Source organism: Staurois parvus, unplaced genomic scaffold (assembly GCF_062004578.1).
Source record: "Staurois parvus isolate SC_StPar_1 unplaced genomic scaffold, SC_StPar_1.0 ptg000149l, whole genome shotgun sequence".
Classification (NCBI taxonomy): Eukaryota; Metazoa; Chordata; class Amphibia; order Anura; family Ranidae; genus Staurois; species Staurois parvus.
Genome location: NW_028317945.1, coordinates 1871118 through 1893881, shown reverse-complemented (window position 1 = coordinate 1893881; position 22764 = coordinate 1871118). Strand labels below are relative to the sequence as shown.

General features: G+C 39.8%; 1 protein-coding gene across 3 annotated transcripts in view; it reads right to left on the bottom strand.

The window, feature by feature from the left end:
• Positions 1-9655: 9655 nt before the first annotated feature.
• TEF (TEF transcription factor, PAR bZIP family member) overlaps positions 9656-22764 on the bottom strand; it is an 81894-nt gene continuing 68785 nt past the window's right edge. For 2 of the 3 annotated variants that reach the window (XM_089674228.1, XM_089674227.1), the window contains exons 3-5: positions 21653-21873; positions 19218-19429; positions 9656-12529 (exon numbers count right to left, since the gene is read on the bottom strand). In XM_089674228.1, the coding sequence (XP_089530354.1) occupies positions 12508-12529; positions 19218-19429; positions 21653-21873 (455 nt within the window). In that variant the 3' untranslated portion in view covers positions 9656-12507. Of the gene's footprint in view, positions 12530-19213; positions 19430-21652; positions 21874-22764 lie in introns of those variants that run through there. The other variant, XM_089674229.1, reaches the window with a different exon arrangement.

Genomic DNA, 22764 nt, shown 5'->3' with positions numbered 1-22764 from the left:
GGAGGTCCTACTCAGTCGCTTCCTTTAAAACACATGTCCTGTCAAATGGACGAACAACTTGTTTCGCACAACGACCACATAAATATATTGTGAAAGAAAGGCTATTTAAAAAAGGTGCACAACAGCACATTATACAAGACAATAAGAAAGCTCTTAATCTCTGGGATGACATCGGCAACACAGTGTTCGAGGTAACCACTAAAGACAATGAGTTAGCAGCTACCATAGAAGACAAAGAATTCTTGGAATCATCTTGGTAGAACTCTTTACTCATGGTTTTCAACAGTTGGGTGGCACCTCTACCATTTTGTACCCCAAGAAAGACTACAAAACAACAGGGTACATGCAGAATCACGGTTTGTTTCTTTAAATCGCAGTTTGAATCAGAAGCCTGAGATGAAAAGGCACTTTGTGGACTTTATACAGAAGGTGTTTGAGAGAGATCATGCTGAGCCTGCACCTCCTCTTATGGAAGGAGAAGAATGTTGGTACTTACCATGTTTTGTTGTCTACCATCCTCGCAAGCTGTCAAGGATCCGGATATGATCAGAGATGTGTGGACTGACACAGGGAATGGCAGGCTTCAGGAGTAATGTAATAATATAATTTATTAAGAGCTACACAAGCATACAAAAACGCACAGTGCAAATAAAACCCAAACCTTCAACTAATATCTATATGTTCAGAAACACAGGTGTAGTCAGGGCTGGAGAGGTAAAGTGGTCAGGCAGGCCGGGTCAGGAACAATTGGGCGGATCTGGTACAGAGGAGTAGGCAAACGGATAGTCAAAAAGGAGAGCTGGGTCAGTAAAGGCACAGCTCAATCGTGGTCAGAATCGAGCAGGAGAATCAAGCAGGTAGATGACAGGATACAGGTACAGGACAACAAGGGCTCATGGGAAACAACACCAAGCAACTGATTGCAGGCCTGGTTACGGTTTAAATACACCTCCTGCAATCAGCCTCAGGTGATGGCTTGATTGCAGGAGGCGAGATACTGGCTGCTGAAAAGCACCCGCTGGTAAGAACTGGTACTGCAGCCCATAGAGCAGGTGAGCCCCAGCACCACCAGCGGTGAGTCCTTTCCTGACACAAGCCTGATCAGATTAAGGTGATCATTGGAGTAATCTGCACTCAGTGACAGACATGGTAAGACATACCCCCTCTCGGAGTTGAGGGGGGGGGTGGAGCCTAAACATGGCGGCGACGGAGAGCACGATGCGAGTGCTCTCCGATAACCTCCAAACTGACCATCCCGAGACCCTCATGGTGTGAAGCCCTACCTGACTGAGGAGGGCTCCAAGGGAGGAGAGGCTGGCGCGGTGAAGGGAGTGGAGAGCGGGCACGGACCTCCGGGAGGAGAACACACTGCAGAGATCCCAGTGCAGCTGTCGGGTTGCCGGGGAATCGATGCAGGGCGGTGTGAGCACGCTGCTCGCCGCAAAGGACTACTGGGAAGCGGAGATGCCGGCCGGTTTCCTGACAAAGCGGCAGTGACACGCCAGTTTCCCCGGCCCTACATGGCTGGAAATTCGTGCGGCTAGAGGATGGCTGATCTGATGTGACAGGGTGCAGCCGGCCCATAGCTGCTTGTACCTCCTGGCTGACTGTTTGATCCTGAAACCCAGAGGAATCCCCCCCAGGACTGAGCAGCAGTGAAGGCCCTCCACACAAGTCTTGACTCTCCGTCCGGAGAAGGGAAAGGTGAGTGAAAGCTGTTGGGGGCCTATTGTGGTGTGGACCCCTGAGCGACATAGACGTCCAAGGGGTGAAGGAGGGGTAGATTCCCAGGGGTTAGAAGAGAAGAAGAGAGGAGGCCCAGGTGTTCCAGGAGAGTAAAGGATATAGGAAAAATTTGCAAGTCTATTAAGATATATAGAGGACATGAAGAACAAAGGTCCCAAGGGAGCAGGGCCCAAAGGGTCCCAAACAGGAACAATAAAGAAAGTTACATCATATGGAAATACTACGCCAGAAAGGGCCCAAGGCACAAAGGGAGAAATGGACACTAGTTCAGGAACTAGCCCTAGATTATCATTGGGCATGAATAGCAACGGTAGCCAACAAACAGTGGATGGCTTGGGAAAAAAAGAATCTGATGGTGAACTACAAATACCAAATAAGAAGGAGATGGTAGAAATGTTTAAAAATTTGGAAAAAATGATAAAATATGAAATGACAGCTATTCGAAAGGATTTAGGACATCTGCTATCAAGAATGGAAGAAACGGAGGAGAAAGTTAAAACTCAGGCCCAGAATATAGATAATCTAAGGGAAAAAATAAGCCAATTAGAAAATAACCAGAAAAAAATGATCTATAGGATGGAAGAACAAGAAAATAAAGAAAGAAGGTGTAATCTTAGAATACGAGGAATCCCAGAGACTGCTAAAGGGGAAATACTATATGAATTAGTTAAAAAAATCCTAAACTCCACAAGAGACAGACCTGAATCAGACGGGATCAAGTTAGACGGAGTGTTTAGAATAGGAAAGTTCAAACAGGCTACTGAGAAGGAAAGACCGAGGGACACAATTGTCCAGATCCAAAATTTTGGGGTCAAAGATGAGATTTGGAAGAAGATTAAGGGAAGATCATTAATTAAGTTTGGAGACTTGACTATCCAAATCTATGCGGACTTAACAGTAGAGACCCTAAGGAGAAGGAGATCCCTGAAACCCCTGTTGGAGCAAATGAGAAAACAGAATGTGCAGTATAGATGGGATACCTCAGCATCTCTAGTTGGCTGGAAAAATGGGGTCACAGCGTATTTGAGATTTCCGGAGGATTTAAGAGATTTTTGTGATAGACTGGACTTGCAAAGAATGGAGATAGCTGGGTGGGAAGAAGAAAAAGAAGACAAAAGAAATACAAATGATACAAGAAAAGAGGACTGGCAACATGTCGGGGGGAGGGGGGTGGGAGGCCCCGGGGTTGGGGAGGGAAGAGAGGGAGAATTAAGTAGAAAATTTTTATTTTTTTTTCGTCTCTCGCCCCTGGTCTTCCCCCTCTGGATGTTGAGACCCGCTTGGAGGCTCCGGTTAGGGGAGGGAGGTAAAGAGTAAAGATTCTCGCTGAGTCTTGACGATAGACAGAGGGAATCAGGGGGGTTGGAGGAGAGGTGAGCCGTACAGAGGCGGAGCTTACGCCCCAAATTTTAAATCAATGGTGGAAATGGATCCACAAATGATTAGTAGACAGTTTATAGGCCTAAAAATGGGTAGGGGAAAAAGAAGAGAGGGTGTGAGGGGGGGAGGGGTGGTGGGGCTAATATTCTGCAAGATATTCGGGCCTAATAGGAGGAGACGAATTAGAAGATAGAGAGACAGAATCAAGAAGGATGGAAGAAATACAGTTTATAACATATAATGTGAATGGGTTGAATTGTCCTGGGAAAAGATTTAAGTTGTTTAAAGAGTTACATCACAGGGCAACGTCAGTGGTATTTCTACAGGAGACACATTTTGAGATAGAATCAAATGTGAAATTAAAATCCAAACATTACCCAACATGGTATTACGCCGACTCTCCAATCAAAAGAGCAAAGGGGGTGGCAATAGGATTGGCAAAGAATATGAGAATTGAGTTGGAAGATAGAAAGACTGACCCGGAAGGGAGATTCCTGTTTTTGAAGGGTAAACTACAGGGAATTGAATGTACACTAGCCAATATATATTGCCCCAACAAGAAACCTGAGATCTTTTTGAAGGGTTTGCTAAAAAAATTGATAGACTTTAAAAAAGGGCGGTTGATAATAGCAGGAGATTTAAATCTTTGTGAGGACCCACAAAAGGATGCAACCTCCCTTGTGCAGAGAGAGGGGGGTAGGTCTCTGAGAGCCTTAAAGAAGGCGATCCACGAGTACCAACTGGTGGACACCTGGAGAATGATGCATATGAAAGACAGAGACTATACCTTCTTCTCTAATGCACATGAGATATACTCGAGACTGGATTGAATTCTAATAGATCATCAACTCATTGAAATGCTGGTTAAAATAGAAATAGAGACAAGAACTTTTTCGGACCATGCCCCAGTCATAATGAAAATAGGATGGGGGAAAAGGTGGACGGGAGGTTTAGGATGGAGGTTAAATGAGGCTCTTCTCTTGGATGAGGATATTGTGCAGAAGATCAGGGAAGAGATTAAGGTATATTTCAAGGAGAATGAGACAGAGGAAGTATCGACAGCCACAGTATGGGAAAGTCATAAGGTATATATAAGAGGAATCTTGATTGCGATGGGAGCAAGGAAGAAAAAAGAAAGAAGAGAGAGGGTTAGTGGACTCTTAGGGGAAATCCTGGATTTGGAGCAGATAGATAAGAAGAAAATAACAATAGAAATAAGACAGAAGTTAATGGATAAAAGACGAATTAGAGAGATTGATGGAAGAGGAGAGGAGAAGAGTATATAACAAAGTATTAAGTGAAAGATATAGATGGGGTGATAGACCAGGAAAATACCTAATGAGAGCCCTGAATAAAAAGAAAAACAGGAATTATATAGAAAAGATAAAAAGCCCTAAGGGGGAGTTGGTCCACTCAACTAAAGAAATCATTAAAGTATTCACGGAGTACTATAGAAAGTTGTATAACATCAGCCACCAAGGTTCACCAAAAGAAATTAGAGAAGGTATTAATGAAAAAAGGATGATATATTTAAAAAATGCGGGATTGCCAAAGCTCAGTGAAACACAATTGAACTCCTTGGACGCAGAAATTTCCCAGGAAGAAATAGAAGTAGCGTTAAGAAGTACAGGGGGAGGGAAAAGCCCAGGCCCGGATGGTTATACAGTTAAGTACTATAAAAAATTTTGTGAAGTACTGTTACCAAAGTTAAAGAAATATATGAATGACTTGGGAGGTGGGATGGAGGGGAGGAGGGAATCCCTTCAGGCCCATGTCGTTCTCATTCACAAGGAGGGAAAAGATCCTTCTCAGTGCTCTAGCTACAGACCAATTTCATTATTAAACACTGATACCAAGTTGTACGCAAAGGTCCTAGCAAACAGGCTGAAAGATCTAATGCCCGAATGGATCCATGGAGACCAGGTGGGCTTTGTCCCGGGGAGAGAGGGTAGAGACAATGGGATGAGAACTTTGATGCTTATTCAGAAAAGTAGAAAAGGGAAAGCCCCGGTGGTGCTCTTGTCAATTGATGCCGAAAAGGCGTTTGATAGAGTGGACTGGGGCTTTATGATGGACAACTTGGAAGTGTTGGGGATTGGAGAGAGAATGCGTGAGTGGATAGGTAAATTATATAGGGAGCCCACCGCAATCATCACGGTAAATGGGGAGAGGTCGGAATCCATTGGGATGTCCAATGGAACAAGACAAGGATGTCCATTGTCCCCCTTGCTATATGTTTGGACATTGGAACCCCTGCTGTCAATAATAAGGAGCAGTGGAGCGATAAAGGGAATACAGATAGAAAACATAGAACATAAAGTAGCGGCCTTTGCGGACGACCTACTGTTTTATGTAGGCAACCCCCGAATAACACTACCAAGTATAATGAAGATCCTGAAGGAATATGGTGAACTATCAAATCTAAAAATTAACCCAACAAAAACAGAGATTCTGAACATTAATATACCAAAGAGCGAAAAAGAAAAGCTACAAAAAGAATTCCCCTTTATCTGGAGAGAAAAAGATATAAAATACCTAGGAATAAAACTTGCTATCTCATATAAACTGTATAGATTAAACTATATTTCTCTGATAAATGAGACTAAGGACGAACTAAAAAGATTAGAAGGAGGAAACCCATCATGGTTAGGACGTATAAACCTAATTAAAATGGTAATTATACCTAAAATACTCTATAGATTTCAAATGATCCCAATCAAACTCCCAGAGGCGTTTTTTAAGATAATGAGAAGAATGTTAACAAGATATATATGGAGGAATAAAAAACCAAGAATATCATATGAAACACTAAGTAGGACTAAAGAGAAAGGGGGGATGGGACTACCTGATGTCAAGAGATATTACAAAGCAGTAATTTTAGCAAGAATTTATGATTGGACTTTTAACTATAAGGGGAAAAGTTGGGTAAAAATAGAAAATGAATTGAGTGGAATTAATTTGAGTAAGATGATATGGGTTCCAGCACATTATAGAGGAATTAAAGAAAGCACAAGCACTTACACTTTGGGTGTGTTAAGGATATGGGATAATTTACATAAACACATGAAATGGGAATTCAATTCTATATTAATGCCTCTTGCAAACACAGAGTTCTTCCCTCCAGGAAAAGATGAGATATCAGGGAGATGGTTTAAAAAGGAAGATATCCAATTGAGAGACGTATTGGTAGAGGGGGAATTGAGAACATTTAAAGAATTAAAAGAGAGGGGAGGAGATATGTTTTCTAAAATAGATGAGTGGAAATATCAACAATTAAAATGTTTTATTGGAACTCTCCCAAAACCCTTGAGATTAAAAAAGGAGTGGAATATGTTTGAAAGGCTATTAGAAACACGCCGAGATGGGAAACACGGTGTCACAAAAATGTATAGAATACTCACAGAATTAGACACAGACACAAAGTTAATTTTTATAACAAATTGGGAAAGAGATATGGAGGTGGAGATAGATGAAGATCAACAGAATAAGATATTTAGATTAGTTCACGAGAGTGTTAGTATGAGAGACGTTGAGATTAATTATAAATGTTTGACACGATGGCATATTACACCGAGCACTGAGCACAGGATGAGGGAGGAGAATTCAAAAATGTGTTGGAGAGGATGTGGGGAGGAGGGCACGGTGTTTCATATTTGGTGGCAATGTCCAAAAATTCAGGCTTTCTGGAAGACAATAGTCAATTTAATAGAAATAATAACTGGAAATAACATAGGATTAGACCCAACCATGTGCCTCCTACATAATGTTGAGACAACAGTAAATAAATACAAAGAATCAGGAGTATGGTACTACTTAAGTGCTGCAAAAGGGTTGATTCCCAAGTTTTGGTGGAAGACAGAGGTGCCGACGGAGGAGGATTGGATCAATAGGGTAAACCAGATTAGTAGAATGGAAAAATCTTATTATATTCAAGAAGATAGGTTGAAATTATACTACTCGCGATGGGAAAAATCAGGATTGAAAGAGAAATATAGAAAACTCTAAAATAGGAAGTTATTTAAAGTTATTGGGCCTTGAGAGATTGGAGACCTTGCAGAGGGGAGGGAGGGGGGAAGGGGGGAAAAGGTGGGTTGGGAGGAAAGGGAAAGAAAAGAGGTAAATACAAGGGACAAAGTAGAAATGTATGGATTATTTATATGTATTGTGTCTCTTCTTATGGAATTTTTGTAATAACATGAAAAATTAATAAATATTTAAATTAAAAAAAAAAAAAAAAAAAAAGATTAAGGTGGTCTTTGACTCAAGTGCTCGTCATGAAGGTGTCTCCCTCAATGACGATCTTCTCACTGGGCCTAATCTGAACAACAATCTCATAGGAGTTTTACTTCACTTCAGACAAGAGCCAATTGCTGTTATGACATTCAGCAGATGTTCCACTGTTTCATCGTCCGTGAAGATTACAGAAACTTCCTTAGGTTCCGATGGTACTGTAATAATCATGTCAACGATGAAGTCATAGACTATCGAATGAAGGTACATCTTTTTGGTAACAGTCCTTCTCCTGCAGTAGCAATTTATGGACTTAGGAAAACAGCTCAAGAGGGTGAGAAATAATTTGGATCTGATGCAAGACAGTTGGTCAAAAGGAATTTCTATGTAGACTACGCACTCAAATCTCTGCCCAATGAAGAAGAAGCTATTGACCTTCTTACTAGAACCCAGAACATGCTTGCCACTGCAAACCTCAGACTTCACAAAATCATCCTTAACAGCGATAAGGTCATGATAGCCTTTCCATCTGATGACCATGCTGTCAGTGTGAAGAAATTCCAACTAGGATCTGACCTGTTACACAATGCAGTCTTGGATTGCTTTGGAATGTTAAACAAGACACATTCACATTTCAAGCATCAGCCTGTGATAAGCCCTTCACAAAGCGAGAAGTATTGTCTACAGTAAACAGCATTTATGATCCCTTAGGTTTCATTACACCTCTCACCATTCAGGGTAAGATACTGCCGAGACAACTTACTTCTGAAAGCTCAGACTGGGATACCCCATTACCCAAGGAGAAACAACAAAGGTGGGAATCCTGGAAAGTCTCTAAAAGCATTAGAACTCCAGATATCACACTCTTACACCCAAACATCCTTAAAGAACGCCACCAGAAGAGAGATTCAGGTCTCCTCTACACCTGCACAATGGCACTATGTTCCCACAAGCCTCAACCCTGCTGACCTCGGCAGTCGTGAAGTACCTACTACTGCATTTCAGTACACATCTTGGCTATATCCACCATGAAAGAAGGTTCTACGCACCTTTACTTCAGGCCTATAAAAGGAACTAGTACTTCTTTTGCCTAAAGAGGAAGACAAGTCATCAACCTGATTTAAAGGGAGGTAAGAAGGAATCGTGCATGTTGCTGCCTTCCCCTCTGAAGTTGGATTTCCATGTCCCAACCTGGACTTTTGAGACCAACATCTGCATTATGATTAATGTTTGCATTGTTTTCCCTTGTTCTTCCCTTCCCTCTTGTTTTGCAGATGTTCCTGGAAAGAATCTTTATTATTATATTGGACTTGAACTAACGTTTATTATAATAGAAATCACAGATTTTGACGGGGAGTGTCATGTTTCACATGACGGTCATGTTGACTGTCATATGCCTTTAAATGTTTTCGGTGTTTTGTCTCTGCTCTTCCCTTTCGCCAATGTTGCATAGATAGCCCTCCCCCTCTCCCAGAGATGCATTGCAGTAAGCCTCATGGCATGGAGCAGGAAACAGCATGTTCTTTTGACCTATGGAATTTCATTGTTGTAAGATTATCTCAGTTTATGGAATAAACTTCACAAGATCTACAAGATGTCATTCTCATTGAGTCACTGACTGTGCTATCCAACAGAGGTTGAAGTTATCGCTATCTCATCACAACTGTAAGTTACAGAGATCACACTATCAATGCTTCGATTGGAGACACAGAACATGTACAAATTAAAAATATAATCAGATGCAGAAATGACAGCGGTTTTGCTAATGTCATTTTAAATGTAATTTTGATCTAAACCCAAATCCAAAAATGTAATATATTGCAGCTTACTAGGACTTGGTGTGGTGGCTGCATTAATTTTTTTTTTCAAGCTTTTTTGCTTTATTTTCACCTAGTAATCCAGCAAATAACTACATCATTCCTTTATTGTAACTATGGAGGGGCCAAGTTTGTTACCACAGTCTGCTCTCCTGATTTGGACTATGAATGGTCCATATCGCCTTATCGCCCCTACATTTTGGGCAAGGCAATTGGTAGTTTATAGACGATAGTTAGGAACGAAGATATTCTTAAGTGCAGCTGAACACATTTCTGGCAAAAACGATGGGTATTTTCTGAAAATGTTGTTAGCTTGAAAAAGAAAAATAATGCATCTAAGAACTGTAAACTGCAGTATATGGCTTTTTTTTTGTTCTTGAGTTTAGTAATCTTTTAGGGCTTAATAAAATATAAACTATGAACAAACACTGTACAACAATTCTACACAGTTGTCAGTCATAATGAATCAAAACTTCATATGGTTATGGAAACAGGTTTTCTTTAATATTACTCACAAATAGATTAGTTATTCTGCACTTTAAACATGTGGTTTACCTTATATTCAAATTGCCAGTCTGCATTAAAAAGGTTTAATACTGTACAAAACTTTAAAGCATATACAGAATTTTCATATTAAAAAAATAATATTGGATAATTAGGAGCCATGAACATTGTTCTCAAGTTATGAAGGAGGTAACATCACTAAAACAAAGATTCTTTCCATAATATAAACTATTAAAAAAGGTGAAAGTCATCTATGCTGAAATGGCCCTAAAAAATGAAAACTGCTATCCTAATATTTTTGTTTTACAGATGAGAACAGCTTGATACTATAATTAGTATGTGTTAAAGAGTCCACAATTTATTTTATTTTATTTTTTTTTAATACACATACATATTTTTTTGTAACGCTTACCAATTTGTGTTAAAATTGTCTTTAAATAAATTATATACATGTACATGAAGCAACCATTTGGTTATTAAAGAGGGTGACTGTATTTCCGGCTTACTGCTGCTAACAGTAGCTGTGCTTTACTGTCCCGTTTCAAATTTTGTGTGAATGGCAAAGCTTTTGATCCATGCATGGCTGTCTCTGGTAGACTTCTGTAGAACAAGAATGTTGGGAAACTTGTCGATCAGCAGCTGCAGCCACTGTTCAGTGTGTTTTCACAGCAAAATTAGTGCCACTGTCAAAATCCCCAGCAGAGAGGATCCCTTCATTTGTGTGGATGGAGGATGTTTTTTTTTTTTTCGATCAGCCCATTGGCTGATTAAAAAGGAAAAAGAAAATATATGGCTAGCTTAACAAATCTATACGGCTGCAGTTTAAGGTGGCCATGAAGACTGACTGGTTTCCAAGATTAAAGCTGGCCAAAACTTCAACGCAAATATACATCAAACTATTGTACAGCAAGCAAATAAAAATCCGATAAATCGAATAAATTATTGTACAGTTTAAAGCACTAAAAATCGACATGGAAGCAGCTATACTTGTGCCCTACTTATACAGGTTGTGTCTCCTGCAAAATGACAAGGTTAATCTTTCAAAAAAGTGGCAGCTAAATTTGCTTTACACAGTTTAGGTGGCTAATAGGGATATTTGCCTTTTTTCTGTCGGAATGCAACCATAGCAAGGAAGCTGTATTTTCAGGTAGTGTACTTTGAGGTATAACATTAAAAATAGTTAATATGTATATATTCACACACACATTTTCAGACAAACTGACATCCTTTCTAAATGGCTGCAGATAGAAGAGGTTACTAGATATGAAATGTTGTTTTAATCAATCTGAACAGACTAACAACCTTCCATTAAGAAAGGGAAACTGTACAGCACAAATTTCTGTGCACTACTAATAGGCAGAAAGCACAGCTGAAACATAAAATCTGAAAATGTCACTGCACGTATGAAAATTTGTGAAAAAAACTATACAAAACAGATGAATGAAAAATAACACACAATAAAACTGTTATTTGTATTAAAGCAGGACTTCACCCAAAAGGGCGAGTTCTACTTGTCTGCATTCTGGACCTCCCCCCCACCTCCACATTTTGCACGTTATGGGGGGGGGGGGGAGCGGGTACCTGCGCCGCATTGATCGGAGACAGAAATTCACCCCCCCCTTCCCACGCAGCCTTCTGGGACACTTCAAAGGTCCCAGAAGACTGTGACCCATTCACAAAGTGCAGCGCGCTTCACGTATGCATAGCAGGAAACCAGCTCTGAAGCCGCAAGGCTTCACTGATGGTTTCCCTTACATAAGATGCCAACCCCTGCCCCCAAAGCCAATTGAAGAATGGGCTTGGGTGGGGAGATCACTGGATCCCTGAACAAGGTGAGTGCCCTTATTTTATAAGTCAGCATTAACAGTATTTGTAGCCACTGACTTAATTTTTTTGAGTGAGCCTGGAGCTCTGCTTTAAGCTGACCAAAGGAGCATACATACATCATGAGAAAAAAAAAAAAAGACAAATCTTAAACAGTTGGACAGTCTAAAATCAAATGGATTCATAGCTGTACGACAGAAAGTCAAATATATAGCAGATTATGTAAATTGTCAATATAAGAAGCACCACATGGTATGGGGACCCTGAAAAAAAAACAGAAATGTGTGCAAACCCACCCTGCCTTAAATTGCTGCTTGGCTGTAGAGATGGCTAGAGGTCCCTGAAGATCCTTCTAACACAGCATTTTCTTTGTTTAGTATTATTAAACTGCAGTTTAGCTCAGTCAAGAGAATGCTGTATTTAGGCCAAAATGTCTGCATTGCAGATGCCATAGGACTTCCAGAAGATATCAGTGCATAAGCCGTAGAAATGCTTTGCAACATCTCAACAGTCATTCAACCATTCAGGGATGAGAATCTATTTACAGGTTTGTTTTCGGTTTTGGATACACCAGCTGGAAGGAAAAAAGGTTTGGAGGAAGCTGGAGGTCAGCTTTAATTTTACAGTGTGATTATACCATTCATATATGGGAATATGGAAAGCGGGTGATCTTCAGTGGTGCTGACCATTCAGATCTGTAATAGGTCTTATCAGAGAAGTTTCTGTGGTCCTCACAGCTTCTGACTATTTAGACCTGTAATAGTGGTTTGTCCAGTTCAGCCTTTTACAAGGTCAAAATGCAAACAAGGAAAGGCAATAAAAAAACAAATCCATGATTCTTTCTTCAAAAAGAAAAAACTCTTTCCTCCAGAAAATCCTGTCCAAATTCGACTGTAGTAGCCATTTTCAAGTGTTCAAGAAGTGTTCCACTTCTGCTAGGTCCAGATACAGACTAAGTTTGCTCATAAAAAATGTCTAACAAAAAAATAGGAGTTTGAAAGAAGAATCACTCTGAATCACTGAAGTCACTTTGAATAAAAGCAGAACAGAGCAATTATAAGAGTTAAATTTTAATTACAGCAACTATACAACATTCTTGTTACAGTCTGACACTAATTCTTAAGCAGACATTTTAAGACAGATCGTGTCAAATACCAAACAATATCTAACCTATTTACACACATTTATAAAAAGTCAAATTAAATTAGACTACAATGTCAATTTGCACATAAAAAACATAGATTTCAAAAGGGATTGCTCCATGTTTTGTTTCAATAGTTACAGTGTAGTTAGCGAAAAATAGTTAAAATATTTTTTAGACTGAAGCAGGATGGTGCAATGTTTGCCAATCATAGTATAAAAGTGTACATACAACATCACTGTGTAGTGATGCAGAACAGTCAGAACCCAATTATCTAGATTAGCTTGAAGAGTCAATAAGTTTCAATGAATTTTATGAAATAAAATAACTCAGAGATCCTTCAGAAAGCAGTTTACAAAATAGATCTTTCAGAGGATGCTTCATCTTTATGAATGAAGTCCCCGACTTGAAATAAAAACACAGCTGATGGAATCTAAACGCCGGAGCTGAATTCTTGTCCTGGGTCAAAAGGATCATCTGGGCTATGCTAGAACAGTCACTTGGCAGGAAGTTTGAGACTGGCACAAAATTACACACTAAAAATATTTAAAAACATTCTGTGCAAATCTGAAACTGTAAGACAAGGTAGTGAGGTATTTTTTCATAAAGAGTTTACTTGCCATGCTCCATTCTTACTGTACATGTTTTTTAGGTCTTATGTCCTTAGGTTATCTCATATGAGAAGTGCTCAAGGTTTCATATTTATGTTGGAGGAACTCTAGACTGTCTATGGTATTCATGCAGCAAAGACTTGAACATTTCCCAAGTAGCACAAATGGATAATATAAAGTGTGTAGAAAACATAAGGATCCATTCACACTTGTAGGACTCCAAACGTTGCTGACTTTGGAGTGCAACTTTGAATGGGTACAACTTGGATGCAACTTTGGCTTTGACCAATGCAAATGGACAACTGTTGCACAACTGACACACGTATAACATTCGGGTGCAACTTCCATGCGACTTTTGAGCATTTACATTGCAGTCTATGGCACTCAAAACACATGCAAGTCGGACAAAAGTAGTGCAGAAACCCTTTTTAAAGTTGCTGTGACTAAGTTGCACAATTTTGAACGGTTGTCATTGAAAAACATGGAGTGCAGCTTGTCATGCGACTTTAGTGTCCAAAGTTGCTTAAGTGTGAATGCAGCCCTTAGTGAACAAGACAATTAATACAATTCTATTTACAAAGTCTTCTAGTAGCCCCACCAAATATTGGCCAAAGCATAGTAAATGTAAGACCAACCAGCCAGTCTAGATTGCACAAAATACCAGACAAATTAGGACAACCTAACACTGACAGCAATAACATCTTGGAGAAAAACAGTTACTTTACTGGTAAGCTGCACTGGTGTATTCTGCCTGGTTTGACCATGTGGTTGCCTTTGCCAGTAACAGCGGATTAAAAATGGTTGAAATTTGCACATGCGTGGAAAAGTTGTAAATCTTTCAAATTGAGTGGAAAGCTCCTTCTTTTAACTGGGATAAGAACTTCCTAGCTCAGAGCTCATCATAATGAACAACCCCATATTAACCACTTCAATACCGGGCACTTTTACCCCCTTCCTGCCCAGGCCAATTTTCAGGTTTCAGCGCTCTCACACTTTGAATGACAATTGTGTGGTCATGCAAAACTGTACCCAAACTAAATTTTTAGCATTTTGTTCACACAACTAGAGCTTTGCTTTTGGTGGTATTTCATCACCACTGGGGTTTTTATATTTTGCTAAATTAACAAAAAAGTCCAAAAATTTTGAAAAAAAAACCATGTTTCTTTGTTTCTTTTATAAAAGTTTGGAAATAAATAATTGTTCTTCATAAATTTAGGCCAATATGTATTCTGTTACATTTCTTCGGTGTAAATAACCCAAATCAGTGTTTATTATTTAGTCTGTAGGAAAATTAGAGTTCACAAACTATGGTATATACACCTGAAGTACTGACGGCCAATCTAATTTCTTGAGGCCCAAGAATGTCAGAACAGTACGGATATCCCCCAAATTACCCTTGTTGCAAAGTAGACAGTCCAACGTATTTCATAAGAGGCATGGCGAGTTTTTTGAAGGTATAATACATTTTTTTGTCATAATTTTTTCGAAAATGAAGAAATTAAAAAAAAATTCACAATTTATTTTGTTTGTTTTTGTTTTGTTTTTTTACATACGGTCACCAGTGCAGTACAGCGTCATCATATAACTGGTGTGGCGGTGATCAGGGACACTGACTGGTGACTGTACGGAAAAAAAAAAATTTTCTTCAATCTTTTTTATTTTTTATGATTACATTTTTTTTCTCTTATTTTCATATTACACCATGACCAAAGTAGCATGTTACCATGTTACCATAGTAACATTGTACTACTTTGGGGAAGTGATCAGTATTTTTTTTTTTATACAATTTGATTGCTTATAGCAAAGAATTTTCATTCAGTTAAATGCTTGCTTATAGCAAACGATTCATTCAGGTTTTTTTTTTGTGATTAGCTGTGATTGGCCACGGCTAATCACATGACACAGATGGGCTGTGATTGGCCCAGCCCGTGCATGTGATCACGGTGACCATTCACAGCTAGACACACTTGTATGCAATGGATGGCATGAAAGGAAGCCATCCATTGTATACAACGGTCATGTGACCTGCTGTGATTGGTCACAGAAGGTCACATGGTACTGGCAACAGGGCCGGTACACAGATCTGTTATCGGCCATGTCCAAGGTACACAGCTGGTGAGGGATGTCACCACAGCGCGGCCCTGCAGGCACGCACAAAGTGCACTCCGGGAAGGACATCATATGATGCCCTCCCGGAGGGACGAGAGGTTCGCTCGGCCGTCATATTACTATAGGCCGGGCGAAAAGTAGTTAAAAAAAAAATAAATAAAAAGTGAACATTAATTCTGCAGCATCAATTTAGTAATGGGGTGAAAAACACTTCTGGTATAGATTCATATTACTAGGAAAAAAAATTAAATTTCTCCTGCAATAATTTTTTTACCCATTGAGGTCTGTCCAACAATACTGATCAGCATTTAACCACTTTCCCGCCGCCCTGTAGCAGAAATACTGCTACAGGACGGCTGGTGTGCACAAAATCACGTATATATACACACACACGTGATTTTGCATCTCCGGGTAGTGGGCGCGCAGAGCCACGCGCGCCCTACCCGTGCCGCCATTGGCGGCCTCACCTGTCAATCACCGGGTCCCAGCAGGTGATTCCCCGCCGGCACCCAGCTGTTCTGTGCAAAGTCACGCAAATATACACAATTGACATTTCCAGGTAGGAGGCACACGCGCTGCCCTACCCGTGCGGACGTCGGCTCCCGCAGATGTCGATCATCGGGTCACAGGCAGTGATACATGGCTAGGACTCTGATCGGCAAAGCAGCTGACAGGGGAGAGATCTGTGTGTAAATACAGATCTTTTCCTGTCAGCAGGGACGTGTTGCTTTCTATCTCTCTGCAAAGCAGAAAGCGGCATGTCCCCTAGTAAAACAGCACACAGTAAGCACAAAAACAGTACACAGCTAACCCTTTGATCACCCCAGATGTTAACCCCTTCCTGCCCAGTGTCATTACAGTGATCACTGCCACTGATCTCTCCAGTGAAACTAATACAGTGATCAGTGCTAATAAAAAGCAGTTAGTTCCCACCTAGTGTCAGAATGCCCACCGCAGTCCCACTATAAGTTGTTGATCGCCACCATTACTAGTATTAATAAAAAAATAAAAATCCAAGTGTATATACTGCCATTTGTAGATGCTATAACTTTCGAGCAAACCAATTAAATGTACACTTATTGGGATTTTTTTTTTTTCCCCCACCAAAGACAAGTAGCAGAATACATTTTTCCTAAACTCATGAAGAAATTAATCTTTTTTTATGGGGTATGTTCTATAGCAAAAAGTAAAAAATATATATTTAAAATGTTCTGTATTTTTTCAATTAATAGGGAAAAAAAAAAAACAAAAAAAACACAGTGATGATCAAATACTACCAAACGAAAGCTCTATTTGTGTGGAAAAAAATAAAAAGGATATGAATTTAATTTGTGTACAGTGTTGCGTGACTGCACAGGTGTCAGTAAAAGTAGTGCAGCACCGTATAGCCAAAAAAAAAAAAATCTTCCAGCGTTCAAGTGGTTAATTCAAAAGAATATACACCCCTTTATAAAAGTGTAAACTTTATTACATTGGATATAGGGGCAGCCTTGTTTTAAAGAACCTCATCTAAACTATCTCCAGAAAACATTAAAAAGTCCATTTGTAAAAGGTTTTCGCTCAAACGTTACATTTTTTCCAACTGAATCCAATTAGAAAAATGTGCTGTTACTCTTGGGTGAAAGTTGTGTAAACCTTGCATGGAAACACTCATAAAATTATAGAATAATATGAAGTCTATATATAAGGATTTTGCCACATTAAACAGATACTGAGAAAGCAATCAATATTGGTGATCACAGCCAGATTACTAAATGTTAAACATTAAGGAAAATAAAACTACAGTGGTACCTTTGTTTACGAACGCCTTGGTTAACGTAATTTTCGTTTTACCAATGAAAATCCATTGAAAACAATGCCTCGGTTTTCAAATTTTTTTTGAAATACGAAGCAAGTTTCCCCAGGATGTGTTGTGCCTGGGAGGTTTATAGCGCCGCCCCCGTCCATGCTGGAGTCTGTGGGTAGTCTGTGGTTAGCACGTGGCGTCGAGTGTGGAGGTGTTCTTCAATGCATTCCTATGGGAAACCGGGTTTTGGTTTATGAATTTTTCGCAATACGAAATGTCCTGGAGAACACATTAAATTTGTAAACTGAGGTACCACTGTATGTGCATAATCACATATTGCTGTATATTTACTAAACATAGAACAAAAAAAAAAATAAAAACAAAAAAACCCCAAAAAAGGTCTGATTTCACTTTAAACATCTAGAGCGATCAAAGGGTTAACTGTGTGCCTAACCAGTGATTTTGTGTTTACTTTCATTGGTGAGATTCCTGATGACGCGTTCCTGGGAAATACATTGAAGCCCAGCGGTTTGTGGTTACTTCCCATCTTTTCCGTGCGTCACTTCCAGTGATTGGGTCTGACCCATGGACCGCATGCTGGCTCAGGCATAGTGAGCGGCGGTGCACAGTATTTGATTCTTCCTATGCCTATTGAAAGTGCCTTTGGCACTGAAACATGTGAGAGCAATTTATATCTTTTACATTTTTTGGACTTCAAATAAACTTACTGCACTACAGAAACCTCTTTCTTTGGGTGTTTGTACAGTTTCACCCTGCTTGCACGAATCTGCTATGTGGGAGACCGAGAAGATATTGGTCATTTTGATATAGTGGAATATGATTTGCCTTTTGACTTTTTATGTCTGGTGAGTTATAACTCTCACTGCACATGGTGAACACACTTGCATTATTGGATCACTCAATCTTTGTTTTTGGGCACATGATATGGGTAGTTATTTTATGGAATTACTATATGGAGCTTTCTTCTTTATGAACACACTCATATTTTTGACACTGTTGATGTTGATAAATGTGTACTATGATTATATATGTGAAGTATTTATTGTAACAATCAATATGAGTAGTGCCTTTTCTTAGATCAAATAGAATTGTTTTATGGGAGTTTTCTACCTTCCTCTGGATCAAAATCAAAATTTGCTCCAGTGGGGGGGGGACGGACAAAAAAAACCCCTTCCCAATTCCCTGGATCAACAATCCTTGTGTTATCACCTAAAAATTTTAATATCCAGTCATATTTTGTGCTTCTACTGAGCTGACCAGAACCAGTTCTTCCACAGCTCTTACTGTGAGGAAGCCTTTCCATATTGGGGGGGGGGGGGGGGGGATTAATCTTTTTTCCTCCAGACATAAAATAAACTCCCTTTGTGAGGATCCTAAAATTAATAACTCTACACCAAGATCACGATTTGAACCATTTATGTATTTATACATGGTGATCATAAGTCCCCTTAAATCTCTCTCTAAATTAGGTCTCACCATTTATTTGTAAGATGCTTTGCCTAGACATTGCATGCTATTAGGTCAATGATCTACCAGAAAACCCAGATCCTTATCAATTATTATCTCCTCCTAGGAGGTACGATGCATGCAAGTTTTTAGCCCCCAAGTGCATAACTTTCCATTTAATCACATGTAATCTCTGGTACTTTAACAGATCTATAATAAACTTTGACTATGAGCAAAATATCACAAATCAAATAGTCATAGCTACTTTTGAGCCACAGACCATACTGTGCTTAGTGATCCCATAAAAGAACAACTCTGTCGTAGTGATTTGCACTGATACCATATACTTTTATGTAATTTTTCCCCTGAATGTGGTACAAAAAGTTAAATGGACTCTGAATAAAAAGGTGAGCAGCAATACTTCCTCTTCCCTGGTATTGGCGAATATGGCCAATATTATAACACAATCACTGCCTGTACTGTGAACTACGTAGAGTAACAATAGAGTTCTGCCTGCCTCTAAAAGTACTGCCAGCTTTACTAAGGTTGTAAGGTTGACTGGAGTTGGAAGGAAACAGGTTAGTTCTTAAGAAGATGCTTACAACTGTCCATATTGGCTCTCATATCTGGAAATGATGTTCCTGCATTTTCCCAACTCTCTGCGTAGTTCAGCCACCTCTGTGCGAAGTGCTGTGTTTTCCTTTTCCAAGAAAGCTGCCCGCACAGTAATCTGGTTCTCTTTGAGCCGCCGTGCATCTCGAGAACGCTTAGCTGCCACGTTGTTCTTTTTTCGTCTGTTCCAGTATTTTTCATCCTACAACAATACACCATCATAACAGATTAAGGCGGCTGTACTGAAATGCATTTTAAAATGATACTGCAGAATAGACTACTTTTAATTTTAAATAACCTCAATAAAATAAAACCCCATGCCCTATATTATCCAAAGAACTACTTTATGTTATAATAGAAAGCATTTCCCATAGCAATCTGTGGCTTAAAACTAGTTGCAGGCAGAGCAGCTGAAGGTCTGGAGACAAAAAGAACTTGATGATAGATTTTAAAATGGCACAGGACAGTAAATGGTGACAACAACTGGGAGTGGATTTTGAGAGAAGTTTCAGAATCACAGAAAGAAAAATATGCAAGTTCACAAAATCAGAATTCCCAATTTGCAAACTTGTTCTAGGTCAAAATTAAAAAGGTACTGTAAGAAGGGGGATCCACATAACTTCAAAAAGGACGAAAAAGGATGTTCTTTAGAAGAATGTATCAGTATTTGCTGCCTACATACACCACTCAAAAAATTAAATGGAACACATCAGATCTCAATGGGGAAAAATATCATGCTGGATATCTATACTGATATAGACTGGGTAATGTGTTAGCAACGTAATAATGCCCCATTGTTTGATCAAAATGAAAATTATCAACCTACAGAGGACTGAATTCAACGACACCCCAAAATCAAAGTGAAAAAATTATGCAGCAGGCTAGTCCATTTTGCTGAAATTTCAATGCAGCAACTCAGAATGGTACTCAATAGTTTGTATGGCCCCCACATACTTGTATGGATGCCTGACAACGTCGGGACATGCTCCTAATGAGATGATTGATGGTGTCCAGGGGTATTTCCTCCCAGATCTGGACCAGAGCATCACTGAACTCCTGGACAGTCAGATGCAACCTGGAAGCGTCGGATGGACTGAAACATAATATCCCAGAGGTGTTCTATTGGATTTAGGTTAGGCAAGTGTGGGGGCCATTCAATGTTATGAATTCCTTCATCCTCCAGGAACTGCCTGCATACTCTCACCACATGAGGCCGGGCATTGTTGCACACCAGGAGGGACCCAGGACCCACTGCACCAGCATAAAGTCTGACAATGGGTCCAAGGACTTCATCCCAATACCTAATGGCAGTCAGGGTGTCATTGTCTAGCCTGTAGAGGTCTGTGCATCCCTCCATGGATATGCCTCCCCAGACCATCACTGATCCACCACCAAAACGGTCATGCTGAACAATGGTTCAGGCAGCATAACCTTCTCCACGGCTTCTTCAGACCCTTTCACGTCTGTCACATGTGCTCAGGGTGAACCTGCTCTCATAAGTGAAAAGCATAGGGCACCAGTGGCAGACCTGCCAATTCTAGTGTTCAATGGCAAATGCCAATCGAGATCTATGGTGAGCACAGGGCCCTCAGGCACCCTCATGAAGTCTGTTTCTGATTGTTTGGTCAGAGACATTCACACCAGTGGCCTGCTGGAGGTCATTCTGTAGGGCTCTGGCAGTGCTAACTTGTCCTCCTTGCACAAAGGAGCAGATACCGGTCCTGCTAATGGGTTTAGGATCTTCTACGGCCATGTCCATCTCTCCTAGAGTAACTGCCTTTCTCCTGGAATATCCTCCATGCTCTTGAGACTGTGCTGGGAGACGCAGCAAACCTCTTGGCAATGGCACATATGGATGTGCCATCCTGGAGGAGTTGGACTGCCTGTGCAACCTCTGTAGGGTCATGGCATCGCCTCATGCTACTAGTAGTGACACTGACCCTAGCCAAATGCAAAACTAGTAAAAAAACAATCACAAAAGAGGGAGTAGGGAAAAAATTGTCAGTGACATCCACATGTAAAACCATTCCTGTTTTAAAGGTTGTCTCATTGTTGCCCATTTAGTGCACCTGTTAATCCATTTCAGCTGCCTTGGTGTTAATGAAATTAACAACCCCTCTGCTACTTAACTGACCAGATGAATATCCCAGGAGTTTATTTGACTTTATATACTCTGATTAAAAAGTGTTCCTTTATTTTTTTGAGCAGTGTACTGCTTTCGAGTGCACTGCTTATGTATAAACTACCCTGAGCAAGTGTGACAAAAACAAACAAACCAAAAAATTACAGACTACTGTGGTAGCATGCAAAGAGACGGGAACCATGTGCAGCCAGTAGAAAAGTCAGCTTACTACTAGTAAGACACCCCACTGGTAATTTAATGTCCGGTGTTTAAAGTACAAACAGAACAAAGTGTAACATTTACCTTCATTTCATCCGGTACATATACTTTCTTTGCTTTTTTGATCATGGGCTGAGGTTTCAATTCCTCCTCTGCAAATTTGTGTTTTCTAGGGTCAAATAGCTCTCCTCCTGGCACACTGGACAGCACCAGGTCAGTAGGATCTGGGTTGAAATTTACTTTCACCTCTATTTTCTCTGGGTCAACAGGGCTAGGAGGATCATTTTCTTCTTTCAGAGGAATGTCTGCATTGGAAGCATAATACAAAACACAAAAATAAACAGCCTATTCTCAAGCATAATCCTTTTCAAAACAAACAATATGCTGCAAAAACGATTACTTAATAAAAACACTATTAAAAAACACACCTCATAATCCCCATCCTGCCCAAAAAAACACTGTAAATTACACTTTCCTCAGTATGATACCCCACATGACTGAGGAAAGATTAATCTGCACTCCATTACACGTAAGAGAAGTGTCCATAAAGTGCAAGTATTTCATAATGCAGAATAGTCCCAAATTCCAAAAAACCAAGAAGCCACTTAGATGTGCAAAATTCGAATTCCTTATTCTACCTCAAAGAGGCCTGCTGATGTCATCGCATACTGAAAGTGACTGCTGTTCTGCCAGCTTTGGTGATTTTTTCTTTTCAAATCTTTATTAAATTTTAAACACAAATACATCAACAACAGTGCAGGTTCAGAATGTAAAGTAAGCACATCTTTTCCTTAGCACTATAACATACATACATACGTAAAGTTGCGAGAAAAGAAAAACAAAAGTGGCTCATCGTTACCAATATATGCTTAGAATATCAAGGGTAGCAAAAATAGAGGTTATACTTCCAGTCCAAATGATCACACATAAACAAAAAACATACCGTATGTGCATAGCGCTTTGCTGAATCTATTCACATAAGACCCGAGATAGCGGGCCCAACTGAACTCGACTTCGAAAATATATACACATATACACAGAAGAAAAAAAAAAAAAACAGAACCCAGATGGAAGGAAAGGAAAGGGAGCAGAAAAAGAATAAAAAAAGAGCATCCACATGAGCAAGAGGAGACCAAAGCTGTCACATTATCCTTTATGAAAATCTTGCAGTAATTTCTATACAGTAATGTTAAATG